Genomic DNA, 19,117 nt, shown 5'->3' with positions numbered 1-19,117 from the left:
CAGTTTGTTGCCTTTTCACAAGACATGTGAAGTGCCTTGCACTGTAATAAATTCTTGCTGAGATGGTACTGATAAATTGTAGCAATTAGTGAAGACGGTAGAAAAGCAAAGAGTGAAAAATCCTTGTCTCGATGTCAGTATTTTACTATACGATGTACTGTATAACTTGTGTTTGACAAGATATTGTTTATAGCGAATATCACGATTGTGATCTCAAACTCAAGGCTGGATGAAAATATTGTGGATAACCTGTTTCAGTTCTCAAGACAATTGCTCAATACCAGATGATACTGATAAGTAATATTTGATGTATCTAATTAAAATAAGTAATGTTCGTGCTGTGGGGGTTTTTTTTAATTGATTTGTTTGTTGTATCTTAAACATTGATATGGTTTATGTAACTGTGACTGTATGCTTCTGCCTGCTGTTTTTGTCAACTGATATTTCACTTCTGATTAGGCCGTAGAGCAACTTCTGGTAAAGAGCATTATCATCTTCCTGCCTCATTCATCAGAATATTGTTTGATTTCTTGATAGAAACTGAATTTGCTAATCTATGTACCAGGCACAACATGCATTAAACTACCTTGTATGTATAATTCATTAGCAAACCTGAAACCATAGAAGAAGAACAAAGTGAAACATCAGGACTGTGTGAAAAGGAGAAAATGGGCTCCATGGCTCCTGAGGAAAGCCTTGTTAAAATACAAGCAGATTTGAATCAAAATGAAGCAAATTCCATAGATCAGTCTCCTTCATGTAGTGTAAAAGAAACATCACTCAAGGGAAAAGATGAAGCAGAGATCAGAAAGTTAAGAAGACTTGAACAAGCTGGCATTAAAGTCATGTCAGCTGCCCAGCGCTATAGCAGGTTAGCCCAACAGTGTGGGAATTTGTGCACGCTTCACATTTTTAGGATTGGCTGTAGTGTGGGCTTCCTCAATCCATTGCAGTTTCACTTCTCCTAACAAAAATCCAGCGTGCTAAGCACTCACAGTGGCTAGCCTTTTAGGAAGGTGTTGGTATGGAAAAGCTTGTGATGTGGCAGTAGTGCATTGGAGAGTTGTTTGATGCTAACTGTGTTTGTGTTGAGTGGTTGAATTATGTTACAGCATAATGTAAACAAACACCAAGGAAACTGCTACACAAACTACTTGTCACTTTCTACTTAATGCTTTCTTGCATTTAATTAAAAAAACAAACATGTAAATGTATATTGAAAATGCTTTCCTTGGGCAGAAGTTTCATAGACATACTTGCTGGCAATGCAGTGTTTTAGTTTACTGACTCACACTTCTAATGTGGTTAATATTTTTAGCTGTGTTAATAAATGTTGCATTTATTTTTAAAGGCAGGAACTGTAAAAGTACAGTGCTTGTTAATACATGTGCTAGTTAAAGCATGGACGCATAGTTCAGCAATCATGATTTGACTCGCTTTGGCATAGAGTATCAGTAGTTATTCACTTATTACCTGCATTATTTATTTTTGGATGTAGTTCAATTTGGTTGTTTCCTGTTCTTTAACTGAATAGCTGAATGATGGCTAGGCTCACTGCCCATGCCTTTTCATGATCTGATGTCAAATCCTCATGGGGATGGCCTGCATAAACAGAGTTTTAGCATGTCCAAGGGCTATGCTCTAACAAATGATGAAAATGATTTAGCTAAAGGGTGAGTATCCAAGTGTCCTCCCATCTGAAACATTTTCTTTCGAATTGTTGAGGAAAATCTTCATCACATTTCTATTCTGATAGAGGAAATTTCCTGAGATCCAAACTGGTGAAACATGGGGTGAAACCCTGACAGTGAGTAGTTTAGCAGATGCTGGTCTACAATCTGGGCTTTGGAGTGTAGCAGTAGTTGAAAGTACAGCTCATAAGTTATGCAGCTTGTTTGTAGATACAATTAAGCTTGTCTGCAGCCTTATGCATGTCACGTAGTCATACATCCTTTTCTTTGGTCACTCAGAAGCTGTCAAGAGCCAGTATTTGCATGTGGTTGTGGTCTACTACTTACAAAGACAAATACTAATAAGGAGTAAGTGTAAATTATAAATTAGTCCCTCACTAAATTATAAATTAGTGGCTCAGTTAGTGTGCCAGTTGATGTGGAATCTATAAACCAGTAGACTTCGAAGTCTAAGTCTGTGTTGTTCAAGGTGATCTGTAGCATTAGCTCATGTTTAGCAGTTCTGCACACAACAAAAAGCACTATTTGCATTTGCATCAGGAGAATGTGCACCAAATTAGTTTAGAGCCCCTTTTCCAACCCTGCATTTGATCCTCTTTCTTCTTCTCCAAGTAAGAAGTGCATATATGCAAATGTTTGGGTCTCTTTGGCATAGAATTGATCTCTTTCTTGGGACAGTCCATTGTTCTGTCTCGGTTGAAGGAAGAAAGAGCAGGTATAACAAGCATGTTCTCAGGAAAAGCAAATCCTGGAATTCGGCAGCTTGGAGAAGGAGGAGCCACTGGTTTTCTACCCAAGCCGAGAGTCAAGAGCAGAGCTTGGCAGCCCAGGCTTCACTGTAGTGAAGTAGAAGCCTGTTCCCGGGGGCTGTAGAAAACATATTGGAGAGGGACAGAGGTTTGGAAAGAACAAGGATATGTTTGTGAAAATGGAAGACTAACAAGTGAGGGAAAGGGAAGAATTGAGTGGTGATACTTGAGGACGCAGCAGAGGGTTTGATCATCTTTCTTAACGTCTCATTCTTATTCCCTCTTCTTTGAACTGCACAATTTCTATCTTTTTGGCATCAAATTCAAATTTCTGTGCACTAAGGGCACCAAATAGTTCTCTGTCTCTCTTAATTCTATACTGTGACCTTTTCCTTTTGCTCTTCCAACATCTTTCTACAATGTCAGCTTCTCTTTTTTTCACTTGAGGTGCTCAGTTGTTTTCCACTTGTTCTGAGTTGTTTACAGGCATTTTCCTCTCAACTTCTTGACTTCTAGATGACACCGGCTGTGACTTTGTGTTCTAGGAGCCATCTAATTGTTCCCTAAGCTGAAACTCAGCGGGGATGTTGCTGGGTTCAGCACAGGAAGAACTTTAACTTGTATGCAAATACATTGTCTGCTCAGAATCTAAGTACTTATCTCCATTTCTGTAGCACTTTGTAGGAAAGGACTCAATCGACAAATGCATGCCAAAAGGCATTCATCCTTCCCAAAGGAGTGTATCATCTCTTTATAACACAATGTTTTGTTGCCATATGATCCTCCATGCTTGGCTGTGGATCTGTCTCTTATTTACACTACTGTATCTGAAAGATACGGATCAGATTCAGAGACTCCCTAAAAAGAGGAGAACTTATAGATGATGGAGAAGGGGAGGGAAGGAGAGAAACGTGAACCAAATCAAGAGTTTTTGACACATTCTTTGCAAAAGGAATATGGACTCTAATTTTGATGGTGCATAAGCATGCAAAAGCCTCTCATTATTCCGACATGCAATACAAGTATCCACAAGCCTATATGGGACCCTGTTCCATGGAGCACAAACACCCAGGGTCTGACACTCGGGAAGGTAGCAGCTGCTGTATCAGCATGGACCATGTGGTGTTTCTGTGAGGGCTGGAGCTGGGTGCGCAAGCACAACTGGCCAATCTGTAGTGAATTCTGACCCACTGCAGGCTTCGCAACTACACTCTGCTTTCTTTATTGCAAGTTGACCCTTAAAGGTACTTCTGGAACTGTCACACACTGATTCAGGAGACCCAAAAATGTCACAGCTTATCTCTGACTCCAGTAAAAACAAAATGTAAATGAATGGAAAATATTATTAACCTAGAAACTATTGTGGGAGTCTAGTTATGTAGGAAAAGCTGTAAGTTGTTCAGCTACTCATTACAGTGACTCACAGTTGTTATTTTTTGCAAATTTTAAGTCCCAATTTGTTGGTTGCTAAAAACACTAAAAGTGGCTAAAAATGCTCTGTAGCATTGGTGGACATGAGACTGGAAAAATCCATTTGTTTTTTACTAAAGAATCACTTGGTTACACTTAATCTTAGAAACTAAAAGCATGAAGGAATGCCCTCAACCTACCTACACAAATAATCATTCATCTTCAGATCTTCACTTAAGAAGTAAATGTAAACATGATTTAATGGAGTACTATGTGATTTTACACATCTTGTGTGTCTGGAGTTCTGAAAATTGTTTCCAAATTGTTAGTTTTAAAAAGGAAGGGTAGTGGAACGACTAGTCAAGTCCAATTGAAGATTCATCAATTTAATCATATTCCCTGGCTTACTTGGCAGAACAAGTCCAAGCGCATATAACTGGTACTTGTTCTCTTTGGTGCCTAAAACTTTCAGAAGAACAGTTCATCTAACTTAGATCAGTGTATTTTCTCTAAAGCTTTCATAGTGGGTGAACCAAATTTCATAGGCAACCATAACTTGAAAGGCAAACTTTTTTTTTTTTTTTGTAACTATTATTTAAGCCTCTTTCCCCAGTGGTCAGTTTGTACTTCCAGTATTGCAAGTGTGCAAAACAAAGTGAATTTGAGCACATTACAGCAGTGTATTGCTAACTCATTATTTAGGATTGAGTGACGTGACATACCTGTTCAGCTGTGAAATTCGAACATGAAGATGACCTTGTAGGCCTCTTCATTTTTGTGTTTGCAGAGACAACATCCAAAGTAAACTACTGACCATGGTTTACAGGGGAAAAAAGTAGAAGATATTGTTGTGAATGGAAGCCAAGGGATTGGACAGTACTTGAGTATGGAGGTTTGGAAATCTGGAGCAAGAGTTGAAATATTTGCAAACTACCAAATAGCTTTGTGGAATATTCTAATTCTTGAAATTGGAGAAATATTCGAAATATCAGTGATTACAATTTTGGTTTCAGACAGGAGAGTCACCTAGCTCTTGCCATCTGTCTCTTCAGTTAAGAACATTGACTGCTACAAGTTACAATAAGCTTAGTCTTTCTAGGCACCAGCTGTCAAGGGTATTTGTGGTAATCTTCAGTAGCAACAAGGTAGTGGTGTAATTTCTGAGCAAGGCAGATGGCCCTGTGCTCCAGAATAATGTTATCGCTAGCACACTGAACACCCTGTTGTATATCAGCATGGGAGCTGAGGGCTTATTTAGGGGGGCAGGGGAGGGTGGTTAGGGGAAGAATTATGTGTGGATGTGTATGAGAAGAAAAAGCAGTTAGCAATATATGGGCATGCAGCCTCAGAGATTACTCAGATCTTAAAGATAAAATAATTAATAAATAAGTTGAGCCTAAGTTCCAAAACCTGGTATTTCAGGATTCAGCAGTGTTGGCTGGGAATCAGGTATTTGCATTGAATCTTTTTTGCTTTGAGGTGTTTGAGAAGTTTAATAATGCCATTCACAGTACTGCATTCAGTGCATCTTGTATGGTAAACTAGTTCTTACTGTTTCTTCTAGCTATAGCTAAAATAAGTAAAGGTCCAACATGGCTGATTTTCTGTGTGAAGTCCTTGTAGATTTGTAACCTGTAAATGATTCACTTTATTTATAACAAGTCTCTGCCAAGTCTAACAGCAGCTTGAAGCGCATTTGATTAACTGTGCTTGTGTTATGACCTGGAGATGCCTGTTGCCACTCCCCTCTCCTTCCCTGGTGCACCAGGAGCTTTCTTTAATTTTGATCTGTGTCAGTAAAAAGCAAACAAGTGAAGACAACGGAAGCACCCCAGACATCATCCTTCGCAGGGAAAACCCCTTCATGACACGTTATCAAGGGAAGGATTCTGGTTCAGAAGATGAAGCAGCAAGCAAAGTTCCTGATTTAGAAAAGGATGACTTTGCCACTCGGAGAGCCAGGATGAATCAACCCAAACACGTAGTTCCATTTAACTCCTTTATAATTGGACCCTATACACAGAAAGATAAAAGTAAATTGGAAGACAATAAAAAGCCGTTGAAGGTGGAAAAGCAGGAACGTGCAAGGTGTGCATTCATGTTGTTTCTATTATAATGCTTAATTTCACAATGCATGTCACTGGGTAGGGCTTAGAGCTGTCTTGTCTACAAAAAGCTTCAGGGTAAACTGACATAAATGCTTTATCAAAAAATGATCAGGAAATAGATATAGCTTACCTACTGTAGCTTTCTATCAGAGTATCAATACCAGGAGAGCTTAACCTGAGGCAGCTTATGAGTGTGACTAGTGTAAAATAGAAGATATGCTTTGTGTGCCAGTGCCATCTTTTGCTGAACATTTTAGAATCATGCTTTTGAATGCAAGTTTTTCATCTAATGCTTTTTTTCTTTTTTTTTTTAATACTCTGCATAAATCATGGGCTCAGATAAGTCTTAAGTTAATGCACTGAATACCTGTACCTGCTACACAGACTTAACTGTCACATATAAACCTGTTATTTCTTTTATGGTAATGCTTTTGTAAATGAAGCACAGCTTAAAGGTTTCAGCCTAGAAAATCTCTTCTTTCTTCAGATCAGTGATACTAACCCTTATTAAGTTGCTGTATATAAGTATCTGCGAGGCACCCGTCTTTTTCAGGAATCAAGTATTTTGATTATTTGTGCAAAGAGAAACGATCCTAGATAAAACCACTATATACACATTGCATGGGGACCTTGATTGTCATAACTAATACATTCCAAAAATTCTTTTAATATCTAGTAGCTCTTTTCAGTTATGCAAAATCTGTCTCTTGGTTTCTGGTGTGATTATATTAACATTTTTCAGTGAGTGATTTGGCAGGGCATCTGAAGAACTCACAGCCACATTTTAGTATTCTAATGTTATTGACATGACTCTAAGATCAAAGAAATTCTCTAGTATGTTTGCAGGCAAAACTTGAATTCAGTTTGCTAATAATATGCAAATGACATATTTGTAACAATTCAAGAGAAGGCTTATTACAGAAATGCTTAATACAGTAATAACTCCAAGATTTCTGTTGCTTGATCTAGAAACAGAAGTCATGCAATGAAGTGATCTCAGTGGTACATGAGCAGAGCAGTGTAGATGAAGTCACTGGATGTTGAAACTCTTATGTTTACTTCCTAAGCTAAATGTAAAAATAATCTGCTATAAATTTTTTCTTCTTGTGCTTTGAACCTCTTCTATTGATACTGACTTATCATTGCTCCTTCACAATGTCTTTTCTTGCTGAAATGGAACGTGTTAAATTAGAGGAAGCCAGGTGCACTTGGCATCAGCAAGACAAACAGTGACATGCAAAGAGAACCCACCTCTGCAGACTGAGAAGAATAAGTCAGAGGAGGAAGAACAGGTGAAAGTAGTTGACGCTGAGAGAGATGATTTGGCTAAACGGAAATCTCAGTGTGTCTTTCCTCAGCTACAAGAAGATACGATTTTTGTGAATGCCTCTATAACAAAAGCAGATCTGGAGACATGGAAAAGATTGAAACTGTCAGGAGAGCCCAGGTATAGTTTGTCCCTGTGGATGGCAGGATTGGCACTGTAGGATGAACACTGCATGTTCGTTTTGTCATGGTCTGTTTGTGTGCATTTGTGTTTTTAACCTTGAAGAATGCCTTGATGACAACCAGTCTTCACCTATTAAAATTTTCATGAGGCATCCAAAAATCCTTGTAGGAGTGCTATCTATCATGAAACAGAAACGTGTCCATTATTTAGAAAATTACAGTAGTTCCCCATTGAGCTTTGCTCTTAATGTCATCTCAGCAAAGTTTTCATTTTGTTTTGAGAATCAGTCTGCTCTGAAGCTGCTCTAATCTGAACAGCACAAAGGTTCACATGGCACTGCTAAGTCAGTAGCCTGATGGTGCTGCTAATAGAGCTGTCTGCAGAACATGGGGCATTGTACCTTGGGAGAACTAACTGAGAATCACAGAATCATTAAGGTTGGAAAAGACCTCTAGGATCATCTAGTCCAACCATCTACCCACCATCAATATTGTAAACCATTTCCCTAGGTGCCACATCTACGTTTTCTTAGGTAGATGTGACTCCAGGGATGGGGACTCTACCACCTGCCTGGGCTGTCTGTTCCAATGCTTCACCACTTTTTCTGAAAAGGAATGTTTCCTAATATCCAAATGGAACTTCCCCTGACACAACTTGAGGCCATTCTCTCTCATCCTGTTGCTGTTACCAAGGAGAAGAGGCTCACCCCTACATCACAACCTCCTTTCAAGCAGTTGTAAAGAACCTCCTCTTCTCCAGATCAAACAATGCCAGTTCCCTCAGCCGCTTCTCCAGACCCTTCACCAGCTTTGTGTCCTTTTCTGGGCACTCTCCAGGGCCTCAATGTCTTTACTGTATTGAGAGGCCCCAGACTGATCAGCATCTCTTTGTATTAATATGTCTGTACTGCGTTTGAGACCTGAGCTAATGTATCTGCATGGCATCTTACTGTAAAGCAAGATGCTGGGTAAATATGCCATTGCTATTTGTCACTGCAGCAGTGGCTGCAGGAGCCTTGTCATATGGCATCAACATGCTTATATCACAAGCTAAGGCTCCACAAAGGGAACTGGTAAAAAGTGGTTATTCTAAGCTATTTCCCTGCGGAGATGGACCATAATGTATGCAGGTGATTTGTGACTTCAGGAGGAAAGGGTAACAACTCTTGGGCTTCCTGTTTAGGCGCATGCCATTTTCCAATTAAAGGTAGCCATCTGTTCAGGCATTCTGTTAACAATGTGAGTACTGTATGTAATTCTAGCTCTATTACAAACCACCAAAAATCAACCATTCTCTCATCTCAAAGATATTAGTAATCTCTCCATTACATTTGAGGTCAATTATTAAATTATTATTCAAATCAAGATTCAGTTCCCCCTTCTCAAGATGGGTGAATTGCCCTTCGTGATGCTCTTGTGCCACTGGCACCCCTGCATGACAGGTGGGGTGCACTGGTGCTGCCGTCCCAGGTCTGTGTGGACTGATAAGGGAGCTAAAGCTTTATCAGGACAAAGTCCCTGTTTCTGAGTGGGTCATGGCTATCTTCCTTCCCCTAAGGAAGGGCTTTCATTATTGTAACCCTGGAGTTTTCCCAACAGGTCCATGGACTTTATCTATCAGATCACAGTGTGCCACACCTCTTTTTATCTGTGTCCTTGAATTTTTAAAAAAGACCCCTTTAAAAACTAAGGGCATTTAATTTGCTTTAGTCTGGGGTCTCATTTGGGATGAATTCTCTTATTCCTCATTCTGACTAGTGAAGAAGATTGCAAATGTCCCAGTGACACTCCACCAGCAGCTGAAGTCACAGTGGAAGCAGCAGTCCAGGATGATTTTGCTGTCCGCAAAGCCAGAGCAAACAGAAAGGCTGGTAGCCTCAAGCAGAAATTTGTGCATTTTGGGCCGGTAACTGAAATTGATCAGCAGAAGTGGGACAAGCTCAGCATTGGCAGAGCTTCACGCAGGTGTGAAGCAGAAGAAGAAAGCGGGAAAGACAGAGTGAAGGTTCACTCGGATGTTGAAAGCTCTCTTCCAACCACTTCTGGCAGTCTCCAGTTTGCTGAGCACAGTGATGCAGTATCTAAGCCACAGAATGAGCCCAGGTATTTGGTGTGGCTTAGGATGCACTGCTGAGCTGGAATCTGGACCTGTTCCCGCAGGAGGCTGGGCTGCATGGGGGTGGCACATGCTTAGGAGCTGCTTGCATGCACAGCCTTGTTCAGAAGGCATCTGATGCTTTCCCAGCATCATAACATGTTTGGAGTTATGGAAAACAATGCTGTGCATATGCCTTCCAAGCATTTACCTCGACAGCTCTGGCTAGTGGTGAAATCGCTGGTATCTCAGAAGCTGAGCTATCTTTAAAGCTTTCTGCCTCATGATCTTCAGCAGTATTTCTCTGTCTGCTTTCACTGCATTAGGAATTTGTTGCTCAGCTTTCTGGCCTCACTGCTGTTCAGAAAATGCTTTCTTCAGTCCTAATGGATTTACTTTCTTTTTGAAGATGTAGTGCTGTGAAACTAAGGTGTATTTGTGCTCTGTGTTTCTGGCATTTATCTGGAGAGAATGACAGCTCAGGGAAGTTAACATATTAACAGAGCCTAAATTTATTTGGCTTTTCTTTAATTGCTTAGTCTGCAGCTATAGCAAGATTTTTTTTTTAATGAATGCATTTAACAAGCAATTCTTTCCGTGAAGTTTGTGTGCTTATTTAGCAAGCTGAGTTGAAGGACTCCTCCCCTTTTGTTTCATTTGACCTGAGAACATTTTGTCTACCTCATTCTCTTCATGACCCCCTCACTAGTGAAGTAGCGCAGCCAGGTACAGATGAACATTGCAGAAGCATGCCATCACCTGTTGCTACTACTGATGTCATCTCTGAGAAACAAGCCCTGTGCAGCTCAAACAAACAGCAAGAAAGCACCAAAGAAGACAGCAGTGCACATTTACCAGACATTGAGAGAGACGATATGTTGGTTAGAAGGATGGGGACCTTTCAGAGACGCACAACTAGCACTGTTCCAATACATTGTCCTCCTCTGTCAGTAGCTCAGGAGAAGGATTTGAAGACTCCACGGGAAGCAGAGAGGTCAGAGAACAGAAGCAGATCACTCTGAGCTTCATGCCTGGTTTGTGTGTGGTGTGAACTTGGATCAGTCAGCAGTGTTATTCCGTTCTGCATTCAGCCTTTAAAGATGTGTTTTACTCATTCATCATGGCATGTGTTCTGTTTTATGAAATTACTTACAAGAATGTATCCTATGAACATAAAACAGTCTGCTTTCTTTCATAATATTTAAATACTTCAATTGTTAATTGCTGTTCAGCATGAAAACAGTCTTTCATCTTTTGGGGGGATTTTTTGCAATCCATGGTGCTTTCCCCAGAGTTTTATGCCAATTTCTAAGAGAATAATTCCTTGCATATATTTTTATGCAGTCTCCAGCTTCTAACATAACACCTACATAAGTGTGGCATTCAGTGTAGTTTCCTCTTGCTCTCACTCCTTGCACTGTAGTTAAAGATGCCTGGTTGTTCATCACCCTGCAGCTGTGTTTTGAGTAGCAGTATCCCACATTGCCTCAACAGCCGCTTTCCTTTGGGCTGTACAAGTGAACATTATCATGGAACAGTGTCACTTGTCTCTCTGAGCAGTACTGTAACGCAAGAAGAGAGCCAAGAACAGCTTGAAATCCCTCCTCAGCAGAGTGGTGGAACAGAAAACAAAGTGAAGTTTCCAGATCCACAAAGAGATGACATGTTGGCCAGAAGAACTGGAGCTTTTCTAAAACAGCCGGGGCCAAGTGTTAAGCAGTTCCTTCCCATGCCATTTTCAAAGCAGCAGAATAAACAGGGCACAGCTAGAGAACTTGAAAAGAAAACTGTGAGGTAAGAAATTCTGTTCTCTCTTTCCCTTGCAGTGAGTCCTGTGGACTGTTTGTCAAGATCTCTTGATCTGGAAGAGTTGCTGTTGGCCCAGCAGTCATTTCTTCCATACTCATCCTTGAATCTATGCTAACTCATTCTGCTCTAGTAAGCAATGTAGGTTTTCTGGCCTTTTTGGTAGAGCCTTGTAAAGTCTTAGACCAAAGAGGTAGTGGATGCAAAATTCTAACAGCATGTGAAAATAGGTATTTATATAGCAAGATTGTGTGACATTTGTAGAGGTTTCTATTTAAATAGGTGCTAATCATTAAAAATATTTCCAGCTAGAAACAGAGGTGGTGGATACAGTAGATGAATGTTTGTCTATAGCTTAGATGGTGTCAATGACTCCTAAACAAGATAAGAAAGTTCTGGAATTAGATTCCTCCTGGTAAGGTTTGGTGTCTTTGTTTAGATGAGCAGCACAGTGTGGGGAAGATGGAGGTTTAAGCCTTTGGACAGAGCCATGAGTTGGCTGTTTGAGCTATGTGCAAGCAAGACTGGAAAGTTATCGCTCATCAGCCTCTTCAAAGTGCATGCTTCTCAGCCTGGAGAAGAGAAGGCTGCGGGGTGACCTCATTGCAGCCTATCAATACCTGAAGGGAACCTACACCCAGGAGGGGAGTAAACTCTTCAAAAGGGCTGACAATAGCAGGACTAGGGGAAATGGATCCAAGTTGAAGGAGGGAAGATTTAGGTTGGATGTTAGGGGGAAGTTCTTTACAAGGAGAGTGGTTAGGCCCTGGAACAGGCTGCCCAGGGAGGTTGTGGATGCCCCGTCCTTGGACGTGTTCAAGGCCAGGTTGGACGGGGTCCTGGGCAACCTGATCTAAATGTGTATGTTTGGTGGCCCTGCTAGGCAGGGGGGTTGGAACTACATGATCCTTGAGGTCCCTTCCAACCTGGGTGATTCTGTGATTCTGTGAGAGAGGAAAGATACACAGATACCTGTGCATACATAAATGGAAAATAATGTGCAGCTTAGCCAGGAGTGGCTTGGTGTTGAGAAGACCTTCAGTTGAATAGCTTAGTTAAAATACGTTCTCAAAATATCAATCTTTGGGAATTTTATGTTACTGGCATAGAAGAATGGAAATACAAACATTTTGCTCTAATTGTTTTGTGTACCTAAAGCTGTGAGTTTGTAGAATTTTCTTATTAACTTGCAGTCACACTTTTCATTATGTATATGTGATTTTTCAAATGTTGTTTAATACATTTCTTTGCACTGCTGCCTTTGGCTCACTCAGGCCTGAAAAATGTCCACAAGTCTGCATTACTAGCTCTGGAAAACCTGTAATTCCACCTCAGCGAGAGCAGCAGCAAGGGCAGGAAAGATGCAGTCTCCCTTCTGCAGGACAAGAGGATACTGTGTGCACTGCCCAAGTGGGTGATCATATCGTTAATGAAGTCCACCTTGATCAAACATCTAAGCTTCAGGTGGTTCCTGAGGAAAACAGAACTGAAACATTGTCATCCAAGGATGAGCATCTGCAAACGTGAGCTCTGAATGGTGTGAATCACGCAGCTTGTACACTCTTTGCTCTTCTACTGTGTGTGCACTTCAGAATTCAGATTTTGCATTGCCTGGTGTGTTTTCAGTCCAGACTAAAATCCTGTATGTCTGTACACACTTCGAAAAAACAAAAAGAGTATTTGTGTAACGTTTTCTTTTCTACAACTAATGAAAACAAATATTTGATTGCAATATTTGTGCGCATACAAGAATCGCTTATGAGTAGCAGAAGTTCAGCCAGGCTCTGCTGGGCATCTCTAGAGATGCATGTCTTGCTTTTTTGTGATCAGAAAATATTGCAGTGTTGACTTTTGTATTTGATGTTGTTTTATGATAAATGCCAGATACGGACATGTCATTTGCATGACAGGCACTCTAAACAAGGCAGGCACTCCAGTGAATGACACTGACTTGTGTATTACCAGTACCTTTTTTCAGCTGCACCAAAACAAACAAAAAAAGGAAATCGTATGGTAATGTTGATTTGAGCACTGCTGTGGAATATAACCATTAAGTTTTGTCTCCATTTATCATATACGTGGCACTTTAATGTAAATGTCAATATATTGTCTACTTTCAAAAACTATTTTCTACACCCACTTTAGGTATACTGTAGCACGTTTTTATAATGGGGATATTAGGCAGGGATTAATGATGTTTTTGGGCAGTCTGACCTTTGAATGATTAATAAGGTAAGTGCTGTGTATTGAATAGATCATCTCTGAACAGTATGGTACATTTTCTTTTGGTTTGCTTTACCAGGACAGGTTGGATGTTCAAGGGACTGTTAACCAGATTTTATGGGTCCAGTTGCAATTAATATATAATGTGTTTATCAACGCTCTAATTTTATATTTGGTCTTGTAGATTCGGCCCCAGAACTGCTGTGTCTGATGACGCAGAGTAAGTTGTCTTGTGTTCACAAGATTCTGTTTTAAACAACTTACACTGCATGCTTTCCAGTCTTCCTACTAATTTAAAATGCAGTTGATGCCTCATAATTATTTTGCAGTGTTTCAGCAAATAAATTTTTCAGAAATGTACTGAAAAATGGAATGCAACATGGCTTACATTGCAGCTAAAAATAATTTATACATAGAAACTCATAAAAACTGAGCATAACACTGATGTGCAGCTATTGCTTAAAGCATTATTTCTTCTTTTTTTTTTCCTTTTTTTTTCTTTTTTTTTTTTCTTCTCCTGAGTTTTCATTGCCTCTAATCCACTGTAGGTTAGGAGATTTGGGTTGAACCTGGACTGGGTATTGGAGGGAAAAAAAAAACCCAAGTGTGACCTATAACAAAGCCCAAAGCAAGATAAAATTCATTGTGATCTTCAGAATAATTGTCAGGAATACAAATTTTCAGCTGTTGCATTATTGTATATTAAAGCTTTCTTTTGAATTCCTTCTAGGTTGGGTTTACTTTAATAATACACTAAACTTTACTTCTTTAAGCTTCTCACCTCTGTGCTTTACATTTAACCAAAGGAGTAGGTTTATAGCAATTAAAACTTTCGTCTGTGGATGAATATGAACAGAATAATATATAGTGTTACTTAAAAAGCCGTGTTGGAAAATTACAAAGTACAGGAGTTCAGAAGCAAAGAAATAATTAAGGACTACTCACATAATGTGTCTTTAATATCCTTATTTTGTTCACAGAAATGCATGCAACCTTTCCTGTCTCCCAAATTAAATCAGAAAATAAAATGGCATAGAGGCTTTTTTTTTAGTTTACAAGATCTGTAGTGTACAAGTGTATCTCTTTCATGCTGTTCAAAGCCTGTGTCCGCTGCCCACAGAGCCACAGAGTAAATATAATTATTTTCAAGAAGCAGAAATCCTATCGATCAAAATGAGAGATTAGATAGCATAACAACACAGAGTTGTTGTGCTTTACAGTGGTGCCTCTCCTGCCATTTCGTAGAGCATTACCTATCTCATTGATTTGCTTATTTGTTTCCCCACAGTTTTGCATGTCTGTATTAAATGGAAACATGAGAGAAAGTATACACGGAGGCATCAGAGTGTGTTTGGTTGTATTATTTGAGAGTAGCGAAGACATGAATAAATCATATTGTTTATTTCACATGCATTTTGTTTAAGAAGGCAAAACAATACATGTTCAAGCCTTATTGTCATCCTTTCCAGATGTGCCACAGTTTACAGAGCAACTGTTTTCCTAAACTGCCTGTAAAGTTCTTACAAATGTAAGATTGCATTTTTCCTTCTGAAGTACTTGCAAAAAATCTAATATAATGGGGCTCACAAGTAGGAAAAATAAATTGAACTGACATTTTAAATGCTTCCCAAATGTTTGTCGAGTCTCCTTTGAAAACTGTGACTTGTATTCAGCCCTAAACTTGGAGCTATTCCAGCAGCAGAACTGCCATGTTAGACTAACCAAGTTCCCGTTGCTGGTTGGTCACCACCAAATTGTGTCAGCAGCCCCAGGGCTGTCTCCAGCTCCCAAAAAGGCAATCCTCAGCATAAATTGGAGTAAAGGAGACAGCCCTGTCTAGATGTTGTGATTGCTTGGAGTCCACAGCCTTTATTAAAGGCAGAGGACAACTGTGTGAACACCGCGGGAGGGCAGCAAAGGTGGCTTGTGGTTCCCTCTTTTCTTTCTCTGCTCCCAGACTCTTCTGTGGCCTTCTGTCAGGTTTCCAGTTCCTGTTGCGTTTCAGTGCTTTTCCTGTTGTGTTCTGCCCAGCCTATGAGTTAGAGCCATTTTGTGTCTGGCAGGGGCTGTGCCAATATTCTGGGGCATCTTCATTTCTCTCCAGATTAGACTGAGCGAAATGGAGAGAGAAAACTCTCTCTGTGATATAGCTGAGCACGCTGTTCTGTGGCAAACTGTTGGCAGTACAGTCTCCGCTAAAAAGGGAAAGGCATAGAAGAAGGTTAATTTCATGTGGTTGAAATTCATGGATGTATCTATTCTCCTTGGAGTTGCCTTCCACATACCTAGCATGTTGTTGCTGATCGGTCCCTCTCCCATCTCTCAAAGAGATCCTTTGAATTTTGCTGGCAGTGTGACAGCCCAGTGTTCATTTAGGCTTAGACTTTGTACTTTAAGACCAACATATGAATTATAGTGGACTGAGAATTTTGAGTATTTATTTACTGGAGTCTGATCCTTTAGCCATCCTGTCTCTTTTTTATGTTTTGTTAGGGTTTTTTAAATCTTACTGTGTTTATAAATGGTAATGCAGCCACATAATAAATGCTCTGCATAAGTATTTTAACATATTCTTATAAAAATTTTTGCCATATTTCTCATTTTTTAAATTAAATAGTCTGACCACTCAAGTCCTTGAGGACGTTTTTATTCAATACTTACTTGGACTTGTTTTTTGTTGTGTTTTTTTTTTTTTTTTTTAAAAAAAAAAAAAGCTCTATAGCACCGCTGACAAGAATAACTGTAATTTGAAAGAACAAAGTAGTGTAACTTAAAAACAATCACAGTATTCCAAAGAATCAACCCTTCAAATTATAGTGTTGGTTTGCACAATGTTTTTTTTTCCAGATCTTTGTCAGAACAGCATATCTGATACTGGTCAGAAGAGAGGCCTGTTTCATCCAGACAGTGTAGATGATATCCCAAGAGCTTTGCAGAAGATTTGTGATTATGAGTTCTGTATTGTTAAATCTCCCCATTTACATGTATGCTCTGTGCCTGTTGATCTGGCATGTGATTGAAGGAAGAAGTAATTCTATCTATTCATGCAGGTGTTGACAGACTGGAGACATTTGTAGCTTATATAAGCAATGTGTAAATTATATAAAAAAGGGAGAGGAAGAAATGATGTTGGACTCATAGTGAAAGTGTCTTCTGATGGAAGCTATGAGTTCTGGCCTCTGGTTTTCTTCCGTAGATGAATTTGCATGGCAGAGAAATCTGTGTAGGCCATCTGGTTGGCCTTTTCCCCATGTTCAGGAAATGAGATGGATCTTGTCAATGGCTGTTATGTGTTGGTCATTGCAGGAAAGAATGGTTTGAGATGACTCCTTCAAATTGCTCCCCTGGGGAGGCAGATTTGCACAGTAACATGTTACTGGAGCTGCTGTTTGGTTGAACCTATCTGGTTGCTTATCCATGGCAGTGAAGACCCAGCAGCATGAGGGAATAGCTAAAACAGAAGGTGCATATGGGGCTGTAGTGCATGGCTTGATTCCTGGGGTAGGTTAAAGCCTTTTCCAGGGTGCCTTTTGTATTGCACTGTCAATAGCTATAAAGTCTTTGTTCTGTTATTTTTGCTTACTCCAAGTGAAGGTGGGGAAAAAGAGAAGCAAAAAATTAGCTTTTCATTGGAATGTCAGTATACCTGGCAGAGAGTATTTTTATTTTTATTCTCCCACCCCAGATGACAGAGGGCTCACACCCTCTGCAGGAGCAGTTATCAGCACTTCAGGTCTTCTGTTTTCTCCTACTCTATGCGAATGAAATATTCTTTGATATGGGGGAGTGGTATGAGAAGGGATCTATACAGTCAGTCAGACCTGGCAGGCACAAAGTGGCAAATACTTAAGACTAAAGGTTTTTCCTTAGTATGAGTTTCAAATGCACTTAAACTGGAATAAATCCACTAATGGGTTGTGTTAATGCATCTCCCAACTTACCTTACTAGTCTGCAAAACAGAACTGAAATTTAAATGTTCTTTAGTAGACTTTCAGTTTTAAAAACAACAAAATTTGCAGTTTCTTTGGGTTCTATTTCTTCAGAGTACTCCAATCCAGCCCTGAGCAATGCAACTCTTAAATTACCCACAGAGAAACCCAAAGAAGTGTACCCCCCTCAGCATTCTTTTTAAGGGATGAAGCATGGTAGTGCGCTAACCTTACCTTTTGTGCTTGAAGGCTATAGGGTGTGTATTCTGTCTTGTGTTTCTGAATATATGCCCACTAACAGGATGGGATCTGTGCATGTCCTTTTCTGTCCACTGTCCAGACCCTTCCATTTCCCCTGAAGAGTGAGTTGTTCACATCTTTGCTTGCCTGAATATAAATGCCAGCTAAATACATGTATATACAGCTTTCAGTGTGTATTCACTTCAATTACTGTGTCCACAGTTGCCTACAACTCTTCTTCATTTGGTGCTTCTCCTGCTAGTTTGCTCACCTACAGCTGCAGATAATCATTTGGAAACTGCTGTGAAGTCACCTCCTGTGGAACTGCATGGCTTTTTCTCCCCCCTTTTTGCTTTTAATGGCCCAGCTGAGGTCATGTCTCACTAATAATAGGTAGTGGGGGGAACTAGTAAGTACATTATCTTCATGTGAAGATCTTTAAATAATATGAATGATGGTATAGTATCAAACCATGACCTTTTTTTCCTTTAACTCTCCAAAGGTCAGAGACAAAAATAGCATGTGTATAAAGAAACTGTTTTGTCCCGAACACAATTGTTTGTTGTACAGTCAGCTTTCCCTTTGTTAGGTCAACTGTATGAACAAGTTGCTGCTGATAGCATTGAGTTTCTTTGAGGCAGGGAGGGAAGAGGAGGCAACATGCTGTGTGCGCTGCATGTGCTTCTCTGGGCGGGCTCTCCTGGTTCCTGTAGCAGTAGCATTTAGCCAGCCACACTACCCATGATGTACTTCTCAAGCCTCTCTTGTTTTACAGTTAAATGGAAGCTTCTGTCTGCAATATTGTTGCAGTGGGTCAGTGAGAACCCAATAGGAAACATCTTCAAAAACTTAAATATTCTGAACCCACCTCTGAAAAGGATAATTTTAACAAAAGCCAGTGTCAGAGTTTTATGGTTAGAAATGCTTCACAGTGAGAGACAAAGTTGCTGTTGGCTAACAAAAACAAGAGAAAATTGAGGAGTACAGTGCCTGAAGTACTGCGTGGAAGTCGTATGGGTGCTAATTATCTTTCTCAGGGATTGCTGCACTGGGAGCTCCGTAACAGTGCAGGTGTCTGATCCTGCTGCAGCACCCTCATGTGGCTTTAGCTCTTGCAAAGCTGAAGAAGTATAAGGTTATAAATAACACTGTGCTGCTTATTATTCCCTCTTTGTTTAGGAGCGTGAGCATGTTTGACATGAGAAGTGAGGAAGAAGCCATGGCTCAGCCTCACAGCAAAGCTCGCCATGAAAAGCTGCAGAATATACACAACCAGCTGAAGGAGGACGAGACCAGGTGGCAAGATGTGAGTGTACCACAGTGTCTGCAGTGCTGGCATTAGGGCCAGCCAGCTGGGCAAAAAAGCAAGGCTTGCTAAATCTATGGTTGCTCTCTCAATCAGAACTCTTTTTCTTC

General features: G+C 40.1%; 1 protein-coding gene across 1 annotated transcript in view; it reads left to right on the top strand.

The window, feature by feature from the left end:
• The window catches only part of LIMCH1 (LIM and calponin homology domains 1), a gene marked incomplete at both ends in the record, with an annotated part of 164,159 nt that overhangs the window by 112,754 nt on the left and 32,288 nt on the right, over window positions 1-19,117 (top strand). Inside the window, 9 exons of the mRNA XM_079534909.1 lie at window positions 608-871; window positions 5,648-5,938; window positions 7,151-7,405; window positions 9,166-9,510; window positions 10,212-10,496; window positions 11,063-11,296; window positions 12,583-12,831; window positions 13,716-13,751; window positions 18,881-19,007. Coding sequence (XP_079391035.1) covers window positions 608-871; window positions 5,648-5,938; window positions 7,151-7,405; window positions 9,166-9,510; window positions 10,212-10,496; window positions 11,063-11,296; window positions 12,583-12,831; window positions 13,716-13,751; window positions 18,881-19,007 — 2,086 coding nt within the window. The remainder of the gene's footprint in view (window positions 1-607; window positions 872-5,647; window positions 5,939-7,150; window positions 7,406-9,165; window positions 9,511-10,211; window positions 10,497-11,062; window positions 11,297-12,582; window positions 12,832-13,715; window positions 13,752-18,880; window positions 19,008-19,117) is intronic.

Source organism: Tetrao urogallus (assembly GCF_951394365.1).
Source record: "Tetrao urogallus genome assembly, chromosome: 4".
In the NCBI taxonomy this organism is placed as follows: Eukaryota; Metazoa; Chordata; class Aves; order Galliformes; family Phasianidae; genus Tetrao; species Tetrao urogallus.
Note: the sequence above shows the minus strand (reverse complement) of the source record. Positions and strands in the feature narration are given on the sequence as shown.